This window comes from Falco rusticolus, chromosome 16 (genome assembly GCF_015220075.1).
Source record: "Falco rusticolus isolate bFalRus1 chromosome 16, bFalRus1.pri, whole genome shotgun sequence".
Classification (NCBI taxonomy): domain Eukaryota; kingdom Metazoa; phylum Chordata; class Aves; order Falconiformes; family Falconidae; genus Falco; species Falco rusticolus.
Genome location: NC_051202.1, coordinates 4156526 through 4175672, shown reverse-complemented (window position 1 = coordinate 4175672; position 19147 = coordinate 4156526). Strand labels below are relative to the sequence as shown.

The following is a 19147-nucleotide window of genomic DNA, read 5'->3' as shown; positions in this document are numbered from 1 at the left end:
AGCAAGGAGCCTTCTGCTTTCTTCCTGGTGCACAGACGGGGTACTGGCATTGGATCAGCCCAGCGAGGCACTTGGTATAAAATAAAGTTAATTGGACTAGCTGAAAAATGAAATGGGCTCAGCTTTATGCTAATTCCTGGGCCCGTGATTTAACATGACATTAGAGACAACGGACTGGGAAGGTGCTGAACCACTGATTAAACCAATCACCAGACCTGTAAATTACACTTCTGAGATTCCCAATGGCAGATTGAGAGGCCCCAATAAAATTGCGAGAGGTGAATAAAACCTAGCTTGGAAGCAATTTGTCAGGATCTTCGGGCTTGTGTGAATTGAGTTGAAGTTTCATTGTTCTTTTTCTAAAAGTTGCCTATTGTAACACTGCCTGAATACCAACTGGGACTGCGGTTTTGTACAAGGTGAAAGCTGCCTGCACATGTAAAGCCATTTGATTCTTGAACAAAACCTCTTTCAGATGCACTGAGAAACTGGTAATGTGTCTCTGAAGGTAGGGTTTTCTTGTTGGAAGGTTAAGGCCAAATTTTTACATCATTTATTGATTTCTAGGCCTGTAGGTGCCAGAAGGACAATGTGAAGAATATTTTGTGGACTGCCTCTGGCCAAGGAAGGACATGCAGGAGGAATTCGTTATAATCTTTAAGTGCAGGAGGCATTCAGTATAATCCTTCAGTGCAACTGTAGCAATGGTTGCCTTGTTTTCTCCTTAATAGGACTTGGGAAGTACTATGCAGCAGAACTTGAGCGTGGTAAATGAGAATGTGTGTGTTTGTAAAGCCAAGCCTTCTTTTACTCTGGCAGCGTGTAACCGTAGTGCAGTAGCTGATGATAATACCTTACACCTCTGTTCCATGTGTCATACTTGGTTTAATATCTGTCTTTTTTTTTTTTCTTTTTTTAATAGCCATGTTACTGAAGATCACCTTGTCTTCTGGCAGTAGAAGCACAGTGAACAGATGACTCTATTCAGCCAGACATTCCTCCAGTAGATGTCTCTCCCCATGGAGCACCACGGCAGGGAGGAGATGGACTCAAAAGAGGAAAGTCCTCAGGTGTGGGCTGACTCTGCTGAGCAGGAGCAGAATACTGCTCAGGTGACTAGTACCTTCCAGAGCTCTTGGTTCCTGCTCGGACTGAACTGGGCTTGATGTGGTGACTTAGCAAGCAGATGTTCCCATTCAAACCTTGTTCAGTGCCTGGAAACTCATCTTTCTTTTGAGGAGAAATACAAACATGTCTGTGGTGATTTCCAATTAAAGCTTCAGAAAGCGAGCTGTGCAAACCGCAGCAGTGAATACACAGACATCTGAAATGATCTAAACAAAACCAGCCAGTGGCTATAGAAGTTTCGGTGTCCAAGTGTATGTATAACCATGTGGGAAAGTGAAAGGGTATTCAGACTAATGAATATTAGCAAATTCTGTGGTCTGTGGCATCCCATTTTGATGGCATCAGTCAAATCAGTTGGAACTGTGGGTGGACCTCGGGGAAAGTAATATGAATAATTTTTTCCAGTCAGACATCTGGGTAGTGGGGAAGGGAGAAATGTTAATTGTTAGTGACTAATAAAGTCAGATTCTGATGTATGCAGCTAGTCCCTCTGTCTCTGAGACAATGCAGCTGAGAATTTCTAGAAGGCTGTAAATTGATTTCTTCTTTTAAGCGTATTGGAAGAGGGTGCTGCATGTCATTTGACCCACGAGCTGAGAAATTTTGACTGTCCTGGTAATTTCCAGCTTTGAAATTTGCAAAGAAAGGCAGTTTTCAATGGCCTGTGTTCTGTTACCTATACAATGGGATAACTATACTGTTGTTTGCACATGGCAGTTACAAGGCTTAATTAGTATTTGCAGAGGGCTCTCCAAATCTGAAACGCTGCATGCATTCTTACTGTAGTCTTTGCATGAGGATTTATTGTACAGCATCAGCACTTAGCATCGGTGGGGGAGTACCAGGCATCTTTTGAAGCATAAGCTACAAGGTGAAACAAAGTAAATAAAATATGTGACTGTGGCATCGCTTTATGTGAAAACACTTTATGTGAATATGAATGTGGATACCAGAACTAGGTTTCCTGCTTGCTATCCCATTTTTCCCATGTGCTGGAAATGTTTTTTGGCCTGTAAAGCATGTAGAAAAATAAACAAGTTCCTCTTGCCACTGGAATTAATTTTTCTAGCTTCTTTAAGTTTGGTCACTGATAATCACTTGTGATCCTGATGTTCTATAGATTCTTTAGATTTAAACTGCTGCCCTAAACTTAACTTGTTCCAGTAGTCCTTGGAAACACTGCTTAATGCTTTCAGTTATGTTTCTCTGTTTAAATAGCTGAATTTTCTACTGATACTGCGTGTACGTGCTGCAGAGAAGCAATCTAACATACACTATTGCCACCTCATGATAGGTGCAATACTGTTACTTGAAACAGTATCAAAGTTAATAGGTTCTGTTAGCCATTCATCAACAGAAAAAATCACCTCCAACTACAGAACTAGCTGAACGAAGTAATCGTCATAAATTCAGAAAGGATTATGAGAATAAAGGGAAACAATATTCCAATAAATTCCATAGATGCACCAGTTCAAATCTGAACTTTCTTTTCTAATGAATTTTCAAAGTGTCACGCAAGCACAAAGCATGTGTAGGTGCCCTTTATAGCCAGTTAGGTTTTGAGTTAAAATGTAGAGTAAAACCAGAAACCAATGGTGGTTTGTGTCCAGGTTTCTATATTGCTAGCATAATTCAATAAGATTTTGAATGTGTATTATACAGCAGGGGTTTTGTTGTTTTCAAAACAACTGGCTAGGTAGTTGGGATGCAAGGTACTCTACTTTTCAAAGCACCTTGCAACCTGTGTGTCTTGTGTTGTTTCCCCACTGGCACATGTTTCCGCTTTGACACAGGCTCTTTTCTTCCAGGTGCACTTTGTTCCTGAGGGGGGGACGGTGGCACAGATCGTGTACAGTGATGAGCAGGACCGTCCCTCGCAGCAGGTGGTCTACACAGCAGATGGCACCTCCTACACCTCCGTGGACACCTCGGAGCACACGCTTGTTTACATCCATCCCGTGGAAGCTACGCAGGCATGTGTGGTTCCGAGCCCACCCTGTTTTGGCGCCTAGAAAACAAAACAATTTTGTCTGAGATGGAAAGCCAGTTACCAGCCAAGTGATATGACTGGAAAATAGCAGGCAGTTGCTCTTAATGCTTTTATCTGCCCATTGCTGAACAGGGACTTCGTGCTGTTCATTTGTCTGATGTGCAAATGTGGTAATTAAAGGATGTCGAGGCTATGAATGATGAAATGCTGATTATTTTACTGAAGGTGGATGAGATTATAATTAACTCAAAGGTGTTTTCCAAAACACGGATAATCTCTCCAGGAATTCTGCCTCTGTTGTATTCAGTAAAGCTAAGAACAATCTATGTGTCTTCTGGAAGAGTCCTTGTTTTGCGTAGTATTGTAACTGATAGTTACAATAAGTCATGTCTTTTTGCAGAGGATCTTGGTGTATTCGATGTAATTTTGTAGTCTCTCTTCAGAGTTGTTGATTTTATAGACCGAGGTTCTTTTTCATAACTGTCTCAAATAGCTTTTAGTCTCTGACAGCATCTGTTTATGTGGGGTTAATATAGTACACATCTGTACCTCTGTGTGGACAGCTAAAAGAAGAGGAACAGGCATGCTTTGTCGAGAATGTTTTATAACGTCTTTGCTGACAGAACAGATTAGCAATGCTGCAAAGTGCACGTACTTGACACCCGCAGCAATGCTGGCGTAGCCTTGTGTGGCACGGTCTCTCTCTTGTGCAGTTCTTAGCTGTTATGTAAAAACAATTCCTACGTGGTGGCATGTTCTGAGAGGATATCTCCCAGGAAGTTACTGACCAAGTTAACTCCAAAACTCTGAATACTATCATTTTGTCCAAAGAGACATAGTACTAAGACGCTATCATGCAACTGAGATGCAGTTATCAAAGCGCGAATGGAGTTTGTATTATGCCATGCTTTATTTTGTTGGAGCCAGACTGCCACAAGCTCAGATATTTCCAGTTTTGGCAAAATAAGCAAGGCTGACCTCAGCCAGTACTTAGTTTTCATCTGAGTCTTGCTTTTCCTAGGGGGAAGCCCTCCTATCAGGGCTGTTCTTGCAGGCTACTGTAAGAATGTTGGAGTTGGCATGTCTCCTGTGAAATTAAAAAACAACATCCTGGCCATATCAGATTCACATATCTGGCATATCACAGCCAGATATGCCACATAGTTCCTTAAAAGAAAGCATGCAGAAGTCTTTGCAGAAAGATAAAGCTAACGGTTCTCTTCTATTCTGCCCTCAAGTGTTACATGGTTTTCATACAGCTACTGAATTACATCCTGTAGATGCAGATTATAAAGTCAACAATTGACAAAGTAATTTCGGTATTAAAAAAATAATAAATATCCCCTTTTAGATACATGCATGAAAAGTGCCACACAAATATGGTACTATATGTTTGTGGAGCACTACCTAATTTTAGTTTAATTTCTATGCCTGTATGTCCACTTGGGTAAGTTGAACTAATCTGCTGTGACAGTAGGCACATTAGAAGGTAGCAAAGGATCAAATGTGGATCGTTTCTTGGTGGCAGAGTAATTTTTGTGTGAGTTGGGAGTAAACAACCCTAAGGCCGGTTTGATAAGCCTTTTTCACTTTGTCTAGACTCTGTTTACAGATCCGTCCCAAGTGGCTTACGTCCAACAGGATGCCACCACCCAGCAGGTAAGAAGGAGACATTATTTTCCTTGGGCCTGAAACTGTAAGGGAACTGTTGCTGAAGGTAAAGGGACATTGTTGTGGTGCTAGAGCATAATAGGCCCTCTCAGAGTTTGACAAATGGCAGTCCTCAGTCATGTGCTGTCATCCCAGGGATCAAGGGCAAAAAGTGTACGATAGCATGCCACTATGATCTTGGCTAGCTTGTGCATGAATGGCAAGGCAAGTTAAGAGAGTTTGAGTTAATTCTTTTTAATTCTTGTTCAACAAAAGTATTTATTTACTGCCCCAGGTGAAAAGCCTTCCAACAGTGTCCCTTTTAATAAGTCTGCGAACTGATGTGGCTGACTTGATTTTAACGTGTCGTTCTGGAAAACCTGGGTTTGCAGCTGTCCTCATATAACCTCTGATCCAATTTCCTTTAAGTCCATAAAAGGCTCTCAAGGGATAGAAACTCTGGATCAAATTCTAGGTTTGCTAGAAACTTCACAGGAAATTAATTGTAAGACCTGGAGAAGTTCACTTACTGGCTCCCTTACCTTACCATGGCACGCCAGGTCTGATGTGCTTGCCGTTGTGAAGTGAGCTAGCAACAGAGTAAAATTTGAGCCTGTGTTTATAAAGCTTTGATGATTTGGGGTTGGGGTTTTTTTTGTCTGCCATAGATGGGAAGGTCTCGTTAACTTTTACTGGTATCTTTGGGGACTGCATTGTGGTGATTTGGTATAGGTGCTCTCAGATCGAGATCTTTAGTTCAAGTTCTCCACTTGTCAGAGACTTAAACCTGTTACTGCTTGGTGAGTCTTTAATGGCATGTGTGAGTGGATGTGTTAGATTGGAATCATTACTAATGCCATCATTAAAATGCATCTTTATTAACAGTTTTGGGGTTGAATGTGCACTGAAAATACATTTTCTTCTTTCTAAAAGAAGACCTTCTAAACTGTTGAGGTGCAGGCAGGAAACAATAAGACTGGCACAGTATAAGTGTTAACTGATTTCTTCCAGTTCTCCGGAGGTGTTTGGAATTTTTTGCTGCGTCAATTTCCTTGCGTTAAGAAGCCAGAAAATCCCATTGGGTTGTCTTAAAGCTCATTTAATAATTAAATCTAATTTCAAGTAGGGATTACTTATATGTGCAATGCAAAGTGACACTCTTTACAGCACTGTGCAGTTGCTGACCCATGTTGAGTATCGAGGGCATGAGCACTTGTCTGTGTGTCCTCCCTTCCAACACTGATGGCAGCCCCAACAGAGGTGTTTGCTTGTGAATGGTTAGTCCCTCCCTGTGGCAGCTCCTGCCTCTGCAGGTGTTTTTTACATCAGCATTTCATGTGGGACATGCCTGAACTGACAACAAATGTTAAAATAATAATTAAAGCTCCTCTTGTCTTTCAAAAGAAACTTTAAAAACCTTTCATTTTCTTTTTTAAGATAAAAATAATGCCTGTGTTCCTTGCAGTCTCTGACGTGGAAGTGAAAGGATATGTTTGGAGTGCCATTAGTAGTAGGAAATGCTAATATGAGGTAGAAATAGATGCAAGCTTGTGTGAACCTCCAATTGCTGGCAGACCTGGAGGTGTGCCACTGAATAATGATGCCTTTTCTGTTGCCACTTGGCATCAGAAATGTCAATACCAGACAGTTTGGTTCAGCTGTTGTCTTGGTAGTTTCCTCCTTGCTGTCACATGGTTCCCTGTAGTCTTTTTGCTGTACTTTTAAAGCAGTTTCATAAATTACTTTTATACCTCTTTAAACAAAATAACTAGATTAAGTTCTACGGCTATCTGCTTATATTATGGATTTTCTTGTCTGCTCCTTCACTGTTGGCACAATTTGCTGTTCTCTGTTTTATCTGATATTTTTAAGTACTCTGTAGAGGGGCTGGGGCTTAGCATAAAAGTTTTAGCATAAAAGCTGCTTAACAGTCAGAGGCACAAACTAGAAGCCACATGGTGTCTGCTGTAGAGAAGGATGAAAAATCATGCGGGATAATGGTGCAAATTCCTGTATAGATAAGCAGGAAATGAGACAGGAAAGGTGATTCCTAGGATCTTAATTCTGTTTTGTTTTATTGCTGAATGGATGGGAGCAGTGTGGTAATATGCATTAATTTTCTTGTTACCACACCAAAAAAAGATGAGAAGAACCAGAAATCTATAGTGCGACCAAATAACATAAAGAAAAAATGACTGTTGGATTCCTTTTGTTTGAGTGCTGGATCTTCCAACGAGGTCAATATACCATCTTGTTTTCATAATGGATCTTGGTTTGCTTGAGAAAAAGAAAAATAAGCAAAAAGATGAGACTTCTTTTTCCTTCTTTGTCTTTTCCTTTTAAGAAAGTAAATTTGGACACACAAAAGAAAAAAGACTCCACATCACCAGTTTTAGCAAAAGCTAAAGAGCTCCTCAGATCTGTTTTTAGTGCGGTTTGAACCCAGGCTAGATAGGACCTTAACTTAAAGCCAAGAGCGGGAGCTAGGAAATTCAAAACTGCAAAATACAGACTGATTTTTGAAGCCTTTTCCTTTGTTCCTGGATCTGCAGGATTTTAAAAGAAACAAATATAGAAAAAAAAAAAATGCTGCAGGTTTTGACCTAGTGTAGGACTGGAACTTTGCATGCAGGGCACTGCCCATATGTGACTGATGGAAATGACGCAGTGCTAAAATGAGTGCCTATAATTTTAGGTAACTGTGCTCTTGCCTGCTGCTGCTCAGAGCATGAATCCCACCAACCTGTCCGTGCTCGGCAACGTTGCCGAATCCCCCCAGCAAATGGCTCTGGAGCAGGGTCCGCAAGCAGATAGAGTAAGTTGCCAGGCACCCTTTTCTCTTAAATGTACGAGTGCACTGATTTCATTGCTCCATTGTCTCAGGTGATGAAACGTGTCTGAGTGATAGAGGAGGCGATGCGAGGAAGCTGCAGCACAGATTTGTACCGTCTTTCATAGTCTCACCATGGAGTGTGTGGTGTTTTATTGTAGGAGAGATTATGTATTTAATACACGGAGAAACCTGTTCTACAGATTGTTCTGTCTTGAGCAGCCACCTTAAAATACTCTTCTCGGCTTTGACAAGCAAAGTTAACGGAAGGTGTAAGACTGACTGTCATGTAGGGCCAACAGCCACCGAGTCTCTTTGCCAGTCTTCTAAGACAGTTTACTGTGTGTCATGTTTCTTGTTCTCCACCTGAGAAACCTGCATGGGTGAAGGAATATTCTGTGCAGTGCACTTATATTTTGTATATATATTTTTTTTTTGTAGGGAAGGCAAAGGATAAACTTTAAAGTTAGTGGAAGAATACAGTGCCCTCAACTGTCCTCCATGCCCCATAGTTTATATCTAGTCCCCATGTTACCTCGTCCCTTATTGATCTACATGAATGCTTTGGAATTGTATTTGCTTGACTGTAAGATAGGTGAGAAAAGATCACGTGCCAAAGTTCAGGATTCTCTCACTTGTACAAAAGAAGTTAAACCACAGCTTTAAGCTCCAGATAATTTCCACAGAGCCTGGACTGTTTCAGACCTTCTGTGAGGGTCCAGAATTTCTCTGGTATCAGTTTCTTCTCCTGAGAAGTCAGTCTTTGACAGGGTAGAGCGAGACAGTGACAGAGCTGTCCTGAGTGAGGCTGTCAGCAGCAGCGATGTGAAACAGCCCTTGGCAAGCGTTTATCATGTCGTTCCACTTTCCCTCATCCTCCTTTCCGTTCCCAAAGGAAGCACAAAGGGTAGACTAGCAACAGCCTTCATTGTTCGTCTTTTGTAAAAGTGTTTTTCTTCACAAATCGATTTTGATTGTTTGTTTGTGAATTCTCTCCTCAGGCATCATTACCGGTGCATAACCAGGTGTTACCTCCTATGGAGGCAGTGGATGGTTCTGACCCTTTAGCACCTCTGCAGAATCAAATGGGAAGGATGGAAACAAAAGAGGAAGATGAGGAGGATGAAGATGAGGATGAAGATGGGGAAGACACTGACATGGATGAATGGGATCCAGATCCACCTCGACCCTTTGATCCCAATGATTTGTGTAAGCATATGAAGTCATATGTAGTGTACCAGCTGCCCTCCTGTTTTTTCTTTCCCCTCCATCAGCCCTCTAGTAGATACAGCCAAAATCCATTCAGATTTTAGCAGTAATAAGCAAACCCCTTTATACTCGGAAACATAGGCTCATATTTGGCTGCTTTACTTGAAAAGACAAGATTCTGTCTCAGGTGGCGTCTGAGCCGCTTTGTTCTTCGTTTTGCAGGAGGTTGCCCTCACTAACGTTTTAAAATGTAGTTAGACTATTGGAATAAATGTTCCCACAGCTGAGCCAAAGATGTTTAGAGAGAGATAAGGCTGTCTCTTCTGAGCTGGTGTGTGAGCGTCTGCCTGGCAGTTATGTCCTCTCTGACTTTGTGTTGTAGGGTGTGAAGAGTGTAATAATGCACATCCCTCTGTGTGTCCCAAACACGGACCTTTGCATCCAATCCCAAACCGGCCTGTGCTGACCAGGGCGAGAGCCAGCCTCCCCTTGGTGCTCTATATAGACAGGTTTTTGGGAGGTGTGTTCTCCAAAAGGCGTATCCCAAAACGCACGCAGTTTGGACCTGTGGAAGGACCCCTGGTTAGACAAACTGAACTCAAAGACTGCTATATCCATTTGAAGGTAAGGGGGGATGTGCGCGAGAGAAGAAGAGGGATCGATTTGTGCTTGAGCTTTGATCTTTTCATGAATGTGTCGGTCTGCGCCCATGTTGCTTCACTAGAGATGTTCTTTTGTTGCTTTCGTCTTTGAATGTGACTCAGAAATACCCAGATTGCTTTGGCTTGAAATCTACGCTGTTATTCAGGGAGACACAATAATTGTGGTGAATATTCTGGCATTACGGTGTTACAGTATATAGGGCACATAACGAGGAATGCTGTGAGTCACTCTCACGTGGGCTGAAGCAGCATCTGGACATAAAAATAGCAGCCCCATCTGAGGATGTTTTGCAGCCGTTATCTTGTGTCATACTGTAACTTAAGTTAAAAATATTTTTCTTTCCCTTTCCCTCCTCTCCCCCATGAGATGTAGGGGAGAGGAGAGATTTTTCTCCCTTTCCTCGTGCCAAGGCATTGGCGTGAGGAGTAATAGATTTGACTTTTATCCGTGTATTTACTGGTTTTGATAGAGGAATTGGTCTTTTATTTGCTGGAGGTTAGCTCCCTTGTGTTAGGAGCGCTGGTCTCCGATGTCAGTGCCTGTCACCACAGGCAGATTCAGCAGCCCAACAGAAGTTCAGCTACAGAGTGCTGCTTCCAGCTTGAGGCAGCGTCATGAGTCAGGAAATGAAAGGAGAAGTGGGTCTGCCACTTAGAAACATCTGACAACTGATGCTCTGTAGCCTACTAAAGCTACAGCTTCTTGTGCCTCATTGATAGCCCCATGCCAAGTACCGTGCCTGACCCTTTTAATGAATGCTTCTTGCTTTTAAAAGCCACGGAAGGGTCCATTGTGTCTCCCTAGTTCAATCTCTACCTGTTTTTTAAGTGCTTTTTTAAGTGCTGCCTCGTTCTGGATCCCTGCTAGCAAAGAGAAAATCAGCTATGCCTTCATTGCTTTCCTAATGTAAAAGCTGCATGGGCACAGTAGTGATTTGTGGGGGTTTTTTATTAGAAACTCAAATTCTTTTGAACCTGCTGCCAGGCAGTTACAGTCACATGTAATTGGATTTTGCTACAGGTTTCCCTTGATAAGGGTGACAGAAAAGACAGAGATTTGCAAGAGGACCTATGGTTTGAACTTTCTAGCGAGGCTCTTTGTAACTGGATGATGTTTGTGCGTCCAGCTCAAAACCATTTGGAGCAGAACCTGGTAGCATATCAGTACGGCCATCACATTTATTACACAACCATTAAAAACGTGGAGCCCAAGCAGGAACTCAAGGTATGGCACTGCTCGTGTTTCGTGACTCACTTTTTTTCTACTGATGAAATCAAATCTTCCGAGTTGCTACCTAATAAGTGCATCTACAAGTGCTGGAAATGATTGCTGTAAAAAGTTTTAGGGCTTTTTTTCTCTGATAAAGCACATGATGGCCTGAATCCAATGTCTCTGAAGTCAGCAAGTAGCTAGTCACTGACTTAGGGACTTCAAATGAGCTTTGGCTCAGGTATATAATGAGGAAGTGTAAAATAAGAGTATGTAAATGATTTGTCTGTCACTGTCATGCTTTACACTGCATGTATTTTGCTGATGCAATCTAATTTTTATTGCAGCAGTCTTATTCTTTTTAGTTCTGGATGCCCTTTCCAGTTAGTCCTGTGTGTCCCTGACTTGTTTTCTGGTGCCTTAAGTGAATATGGTCTCTCACTTTACCTGGCTTTCCTGGAACTTTTGAAACTTTGCATGTGGAAAATGATAAAGGATATTGTGACTTCCCTGTGAGTTACTTTTTGTTCCCTCTAAAAATGTATTGTTTACTTTGAGCTCAAAACAGCGTGGCTGGCTGAGATGGCCTTTGTTTTCAACATCTTTTGGGGAACAGGGGGAAACCAAAAAACTTTGATGTGAGGAAATGGTTCTTCAAATCTTTTCTTGCGTGTAAATTTCAACAATTTCACAAAGGTTTTAAACACACTTTGCTAAACCAGGGCATAAGCCTGCTTTATACGCTTGTTGCTGAGTTTTAAGAGTCGAGCTCTTTTTGGTTTCTCTGAAATCAGTCCTTAATTTAGGCTGAATCGCTAGAAACCTCGTTAATCCATTTTAAGTGTTTCCAAACATCATTTTCTCAACAGTTTTTTTTTTAAATCAATTTGAAATCAGACTTTAATTAAATCTGTATAGAGCTGTCTGCAGAAGCACCATTTTTCTTGCTTTATGTGTTAGTAGTGTCTTTTGGGGTAAAATTGGTTTGATAATTGAAAGCAAATTACCTAGGCTCTGCAATGTGTTTTCCTTCCCACATGGGTGTAGGGTATTTGTATAAATTTTGTCCAAAGACTGAACTGGGGGGACCAGTCAGTTAAAAGTTGAGAACTTCTGTAGTGTGCGACAGGTGAGTAGTCTAGGAGCTCCAAGCTTTCTTCTTTGTCCAGCTAGTGAGAATCCCACGAAGTAACGCGTGCCTGTGAGTGAGTCTCTGAAGGAATTAGAAATGCTGCTCACCACTGCTATGAAAATGCCTGTGGCCCACTGCAATTTTAAACTTGGCCAGATTTTTCATGTTGAAAATCTGTTTGTGCCGCCTTTAAGAAATCCCTTTGAAAATGGAACCTTTTTAATCAAACAGTAAGGTGAAATGAGAAGTGATGCAGGAATTCTCAGCTACATGTGAGCATCTGATTTTAGGCTCTAATAAACTTTGTCTTTCTGCTTCCCATCGTTCTCTCTGCTGAAGGCTTCCTAAATCCCTTGTATAATGAAATTGGGGCCATTGTGCTGCAGCCTGGCAGGTCTTTGTTCTGGAAAGCAGGACTGTATTGCTGGAATCCTTCACAAGCTCAGGAACATTTTAAATGAGTCTCTGCGGATGGTGCTGCCTATTGTCTGTTTAAAGAGCAGGAAGGAAATGGGGAAATCCCCCGAGTTAAAAACTTTTCCATTCCCCTTGGTACAACAAAGCAACAGCACTCCGCTGACATCCATCCTTTACACTCATACGGTTGGGTCTAAAGAGATTAATCTTGCTTCCTTTAGAGCTACTGGTAGCCGTGTGTGAGATGAACATTCATATTAGGAGGTTATATCTTAAAATTAAATGGATATGCTTTCTGAGCAAAGCTCTTTTATTCCGCAGTAGGGGCATATTGATCTCAACAGGTGTTATTGCTGCCTTCACCCTCAATAATAAGAGATAGTGGTTGAGGCAAGCAATAAAAACCATTTTCAAATTATTTCCCTTTAGTTCTGGTTCCATCTACGTGTTCTGTTGTCTTGTATTCCTGCTGCAGGTGTGGTACGCTGCCTCTTATGCAGAGTTTGTGAACCAGAAGATCCATGACATATCTGAGGAGGAAAGGAAGGGTAACTTGGGCTCTTCTGCTCTCTGCTTTTGCGGTGTGCTGGTGGCTGGGTGTTGTACTACTTAGTTTCAAGTATATGGCCTGTGTAGTGCTCCCAAAATTCTGCTAGGTTAAGGAATGTTTAAACCAGATCTAGATTTTATTATTGGGACTTCTACTAACTCTTCTCATGTTAATATTACAATAATTTAAGCTTCTGCCTCAGTTTCTGGGAAGCAATAGGCTGCTGCTGGAAAGAGGTATGTTTCTGAACTTGATGTCTAATGTCGAGTCTGTGTCATAAACCAATGAGCTACTGCTTCAGACTGAGAAATTTCTCTTGACTTCCCCTAACTTACGCCAGAGAGAATCCTGCAGGTGCTCTTCCATACAAGGGTAAATTTCAGGATCTCCCTGAATTTTAAACAGTGTTTATATTCCATGTGACTTGTCCCCAGTGACCTTTTCGTCCTTCTGTGATGAGCTGTAGTCATGCCACAGTGCAGAGGGAATGAAAAGCAAAGCTAAATGAAGCAGTGCTGGGTATTCTGTGGTCTGTCTAACCTTCAGGGGTGAAATGTGGTCTGTGGAGGACAGAAAGGCTTGGGGTGGGGAAGGGGTGTTTAGCTGGTGATGACTGAAATGTGGTCGTTGATGTTTCCTATCGAACATAGTTCTCAGAGAGCAAGAGAAGAACTGGCCGTGTTACGAGTGCAATCGTCGTTTCATGAGCTCAGAGCAACTCCAGCAGCACCTCAACTCCCACGATGAGAAGCTGGACTTCTTCAGCAGGTACCGAAAGCTTTAGCTTTGCCTGTGTGTCACTGGTGTTTCCCCAGACTTGCAGAGAGGAGGGTCTTTGCCCTGCAGATCTTACTGACCACTTTGGGTACCTGTGAGAGAATGGGTCAGCGCTAGGAAGTAAGAATATGACAGGAGGAAGCTGACAGGTGTAAGAGACTTTGTGAAAGAAGTAGCTTGAGGGAAATAAATACCCCGTTGAAACTGGTGAGGTTGCTTTGGCTTGCTTTTAGTTTTTTGCCGATGACTTGAAGTGCAATATTTCAGTACCACAGTTTTGAAATACTGACTTGTCTCAGATGTATGCAGATACAGAGCTTGGAGCACAAGAGTTCTAGTGGTTTGGTTTCTCGTTGGGCTGGCAAGATAGTTTATCCTGACCTGTTAAAAGCTGAATCTACAAACATCCATCAGAGAGCAGAAGACATTGGTGCCACCTTTCTCCTCTAACTTAGCAAGTGGCTGTGTTTTGGTTTGGGGTTTTTTTGACACGAGAAATTCTTTCCTCCAGCTTACTGCCTGGCATCAATGGCTAAGTGCGTTTTTAGAGAGGGATGTTATGGCTTCAGGTTTTAAATTGGTTCCCTTGTGCAGTTGTTCGATCTAGCTGAAAACATTTTCCAGCACACCGTACACTGGGGTGTTGGAAGTAGGAGAGTTGCCATGGCAGAGGACTTGCTAGAAGCCAGTAGTCCTCAGTCCCACAATTACAGAATTAGATTTTAATGTTTTCTGGTAGAGCACAACATAAATACCAGCCAGTATGCTATTTTTTTGCGCTCAGAATTTCTTCAGGTTTTATTATTTACTGCAGGTCATTGTTACTGAGTTGAATAGGTGAATAGTGATGCTAAGAAAGAACACGTAACATCAGTGGAGATTCCAAAGCCATCTTTTTTTTGTCTCTAACCTGGAGCAATATGTATTCTGCAGAGCCAGAGGCCGAGGTCGTGGGCGAGGAAAGAGAAGGTTTGGACCAGGCAGACGCCCGGGGCGCCCTCCCAAATTCATGCGTATGGAAGTAACCAGTGAAAATGGGGAGAAGTGTGAAGAAGGGACACAGGTATATTTTTGCAGATGGAGAGGATGAAAAAAAAATCACGTGCGATATAAACTCTTGACTAAAAGAATTTGGGGCATTGGTGCAGATCAAGTGTGTGCTTTGGACTTACACCCAAGTAATTATTGGTTAATTACTGGGGACAATTCTCGGCCGGGGGAGCACAGTACTCTCCTTTTATAAAAACTGTAAAATCACTTGCATTTCTACAGCAACTTTCATCCCAAAGCACTTAGCAGGGAGATAGGTTATTGCGGCAGTTAAGCAGCATCACAAAAGTAATTTAGACAGTAAAACTGTAATGGGAATTTAGGTTCGTATTTGTCCTTTCTGGAGCGTGAGGTCAGAGCCTGCTCTTATAACTGTTGCTGGTGGAATTAAATCAGTTTGCGCTATGATTCTTTATGATATTTTAATATTAACAAAAGGGCCTCCTGTAGGCATACTTACTGCAGAATGTTGTTTTGCTTGTATTCTACTATGATGCGCTTAAGTAGAATGCTAAATTCCCTCTGATGCTGACGACACATAGGTTACCACCAAGTCCTTTTAGGAAAGGTGTCAGAAGGGATCAGTGGCTCTATTTTATGGCTTAGCTGAAAGCTGATATCTGGAGTGGTAATTTTCGTCTGGCATCTCACTGGGTCGTGGTTCAGACTGAGAGGAGGAATGTATATGTTGCCTATGAATGCTTGTTTTCTGGGCCTGCGGGATTGCCCTAAATGTGACGTTAAGTGCAGACAGTTGCGAGATCGCCCTCTTTGCAAGCTGATGTGATATGAGCCAGCTCCATTTAGACGAGTAAGCATAACACTGTCTCTCTGGAGTTAAGAGTTTGGGAACAGGGCTTACTGGGCGCAGTCCTGTGCTAATGTGGCTAAATGGCCTCTGGACTGGAGGTGGTGCCCATCTTGCCAGCTTGGACCGAGGCCCAGGGCTGGTTCGCGTGCATCCATACAGTTGAGCAGGGCTGTGGTTCTGTCCCGAGCCTTTGGAGGTCTGCCCGCCTCGCTAATGACTAGGCATGAGTTCATCTGCCTGAGAACATGAGACTTGGGATGCTGTGAGCACTGTTTAACGTCAGCAAGCATGGAAACTTGCCACCTAGGCCGGGACTGGACATTTGGCTGGTATATTGCTCTACTAAGTGTCTCTCTCTGGTGAGCATTCAGTGTTTATAACAGCTGCGCTCCTTCTGGCACCTCCCTGGTTTTCTTCTCCCACACCTGCTTTTGTGCTTTGACAGTACCAGCCTTGAGCTGATATACTTTTGGTGCTCTGTTTCCTAGCTTGTGCTTTTAAGTTTCATGAGTTGCATTAAGTGATGTCAAGTAAAGATCTGTGGGTTTGTGGGTTTTTTGCTTGTAGTAAGAGAGGTTTCCATCCCAGAGGAGTTATTGGAACTTATATGGAAAGAATGTAGATGTTTGGCATGTGCTTCCTGCTCCCAGCACCCTCCCTTTTTCTTTTATGCTAATGCAAAAAAGGAGGAAAACAGCTCTCTGTGATAAATATAAGTGATGTATGCAGCTGGGTAGATGAGAGTATGCAGAGCTTGGAAGCTGGGTAGCAAAATGCACAGTGCACGGCATAATCATCTCGTTTGTCACTCTCCAGTTCAGCACTCCAGCTAGTTTGTCGGAGAGGGGGAGACACTGCATAACAATACATGATAATGTTTCAAAGTGACAACAGTTTCAATGAGACAGAAATTCTCTGCTTTCCCTGGTCTGTGCTAGTCTATTTGGTTGTACTATTTCTCACAGGTCAGCCTACATCATCTTTGGTTAAAGCAGTAACAGTCATGAGTGCAGAAGAACTTGCTTGGCTGTTCCCATCAGGGTCGTTTTGATTGTCTTGTGTCTGATCAGACAATAATAATGGCCAGGAGAGTTCCCTACCTGCAGCACTTCCTCCCTGGCAGTCTGAATGTTGTTGCTGTAGGTGCAGGTGATCTGCTTAGAGCATCAACAGAATGCAGTAGGAAAGCGTTAGTGTAGACACGTCTTGTTTATATAGCTTGTGATTAAAAAATGTAGAAATCTTGTTGTCTGCTGAGTATTATCAAAGCATTTTTCAGTGGGTGGGGGGAATAATCACTGGTTGTATGATTTGCGATTTCAGGACTTGCTGCATTTTTCCAGCAAGGGGCAGTTTGATGAGGCCGGACAAACTGCACTGAATGGGTTGGAGCAGCAGGAACAGACTCCAGTGCCATCAGAGACGCAGTCGGCACTGGAGCAGCAGTCAGAAAACCACCCGCTACAAATCCAGCCGCAGCACGATGAGAGCACGGTGCCTACGCAGAGCACCATGACAGCAGATGACATGAGGCGAGCAAAGCGTATCAGGGTAAGCAAAGAGGACAGCGGATCATGTCTTCTCTCACCCTCTCCATTTGCTGTAATCGAGAGAATGCCGGACCTGCCTGCCAGGACCAGCTGGTCTCTTTCTCTCGCCGTCGTATCCATTTCCAAATCCTGTGTAAAGTGTCTCATTCCTAGCAATTTTCTTTGCAGTGAGAGGAAGACAAATCTTATGTAAAGAACTAGTATCTCATGAGATGCTAGTGAGAACTGGTCACCAACTGGAGCTGTTTCAGTTCCAGCACAGTAATTCTTTAATAGAAACACAGTCCAACCAAGCTGGCAAGCAGGAGTGCTTCAAACAGCCGGCTGAATCATGGTACTGTGGCACAGACTAATGACTTGTTCACAGCACCATCTGTGTCTCCCAGAACTCTTTTCTTGCAAATAGTTGCCAAAGAGGAACCACGACCTCTGTTTAGATCCACTATGATGATGATGATGATATTTAGTGATAAAGTCCTTTCTTGGGGTAGAAAAACCTGCCTTTGTGAGATTAAAACCTGTGCTAAGAGCTTTGTGTACCAACAGCAAACACTTTGAGCCTGAGCTTTGTGTCAATTGGGTGAGCTGTTTTTTTCTCTGTGTGTGGGAGGGAAATGATTCAAGCAAATAATCCTTCAAGCCGTGTAACTGTGAGATTGGTTTGTTTAGCTTAAAATCTTTTTCTCTTTCTTCCATGTGTAAAATTTTGATTACAGAAAGGAACAGCTGCAATTGGGGTAAGACTTCATTTATAGGGGATGAGAAAGGATTAGGAAAGAGTTGAGTAACTGTTCCGTATAGGAAGGCGTTGAGCCAAATTTTGCTCACAGTTTATAGCAATATATATGCGAGACCAGTGTTACCTCATAAATGCAGTGGCATATCTTGAAGGAAGAGTTTGGCTCAGGCACATTAAGGCTGCAGAATTAACCATATAAAATGCTTGTGCCCTCTGAATGACGAGTTTCTACCAGTAATTTGATTTTTCATATGTTAAAATCTAGGAGGATTTTTACTGAATGTATTGAAGGATGGGTAAGAAAGTGCAAAGGCAGATGCTGAGTTTTTGTAGTGGAGAATACAGGTGTTCACTGCTTACAGTATGCCGCAACTTCCTTGGTGGAAAGTTGAGGCCTGGGTACGACGGGAAGAGAAAATGTTGCCTGTTTCCCTGAACTTTTGAAGGCAAGATGCCAACTCAGGGTTATCTTAAACAGTAAATGTGGGAAGAAGGGGACAGAAATTCTGAAGTTACTTTTTGTCATGTGATTTTGCCTCTGTTCCCTGAAAAGTCATTACAAATGGATGACAACTAAGAGGACTGCAGTAGTGATTTAGTCCTTGGTGATGTGTTTGTACCTTCAAGTCTCCCTAACTTCCCATACATCTGGCAGCTCGCATTCAGGCAGAGTCCTGGAGATGTTTCCAGATGGAGCACTGGCAGAATGGCAGATGGATGGTTGTGTAGCACCTTTCCGTATTGCATCAGACTGTGAGCAATGAGAACTTGAGATAAGAGTTAAACTAGCAGGCATTATTTTTTAAGCACTGAAAAATCACGGCAAGCTCTATAGCACCCTGTGAGTGCTCATTCAACTCGACTATTCACACTTTTTTATAATGACATGCGCTTAATATCGTAAGCAGGCAAGCATTTGGTTTTAAGATGCATAAGTACATCATTCACTTCCAAAGAACAGGTAGAAAGTCTTGACTCCTGATTGTGATCTGGAGACCTGTGTAGCTCTAGTTCTTCCTTATTACTCATATAGGGTTTGATTTTCAACAACAGCAATTCTTTGCAAATTGCTTCAACTTTTCTGAGGTCTAAAGCAGTGATGCTCTGAGTGCTTTCACTCTGTCTGGAAGCACTGATCTCGGGTGCCCCAGGGTTCAAGTCCTGATAGGATCAGTTCATTTTTCAGCCTCTGCTTCAGAGCCTGTGGGGTTTTCTTTGGAGATCAGACCTTAAATAGGGCAGTTATGTCCCCAGAGTTGAAAAGTGACACTCACCCTTCAAGATTCTCGTGTAACAAACTAGAGGAATGTTGTGGTCCACAGCCAAAATGAATATTTGTTTTTAAGTCGGTTCTGGGCAGTGTCCAGAGTGTTGATGCGCTGATCCCAGAAACTGGCAGGGATAGGAGTATGATTTGGAAAGCACAGTCACTTCCTTCGTGC

General features: G+C 42.5%; 1 protein-coding gene across 10 annotated transcripts in view; it reads left to right on the top strand.

Annotated features, from left to right (window-relative positions):
* PRDM10 (PR/SET domain 10) overlaps positions 1–19147 on the top strand; it is a 47242-nt gene that overhangs the window by 9812 nt on the left and 18283 nt on the right. For 7 of the 10 annotated variants that reach the window (XM_037409666.1, XM_037409665.1, XM_037409670.1 and 4 more), the window contains exons 2-12: positions 923–1112; positions 2937–3101; positions 4718–4777; positions 7464–7583; positions 8600–8807; positions 9190–9431; positions 10491–10694; positions 12704–12776; positions 13429–13546; positions 14489–14618; positions 16740–16967. In XM_037409666.1, coding sequence (XP_037265563.1) covers positions 1008–1112; positions 2937–3101; positions 4718–4777; positions 7464–7583; positions 8600–8807; positions 9190–9431; positions 10491–10694; positions 12704–12776; positions 13429–13546; positions 14489–14618; positions 16740–16967 — 1653 coding nt within the window. In that variant the 5' untranslated portion in view covers positions 923–1007. The remainder of the gene's footprint in view (positions 1–922; positions 1113–2936; positions 3102–4717; positions 4778–7463; positions 7584–8599; positions 8808–9189; positions 9432–10490; positions 10695–12703; positions 12777–13428; positions 13547–14488; positions 14619–16739; positions 16968–19147) is intronic. The other 3 variants (XM_037409673.1, XM_037409674.1, XM_037409672.1) reach the window with 2 other exon arrangements.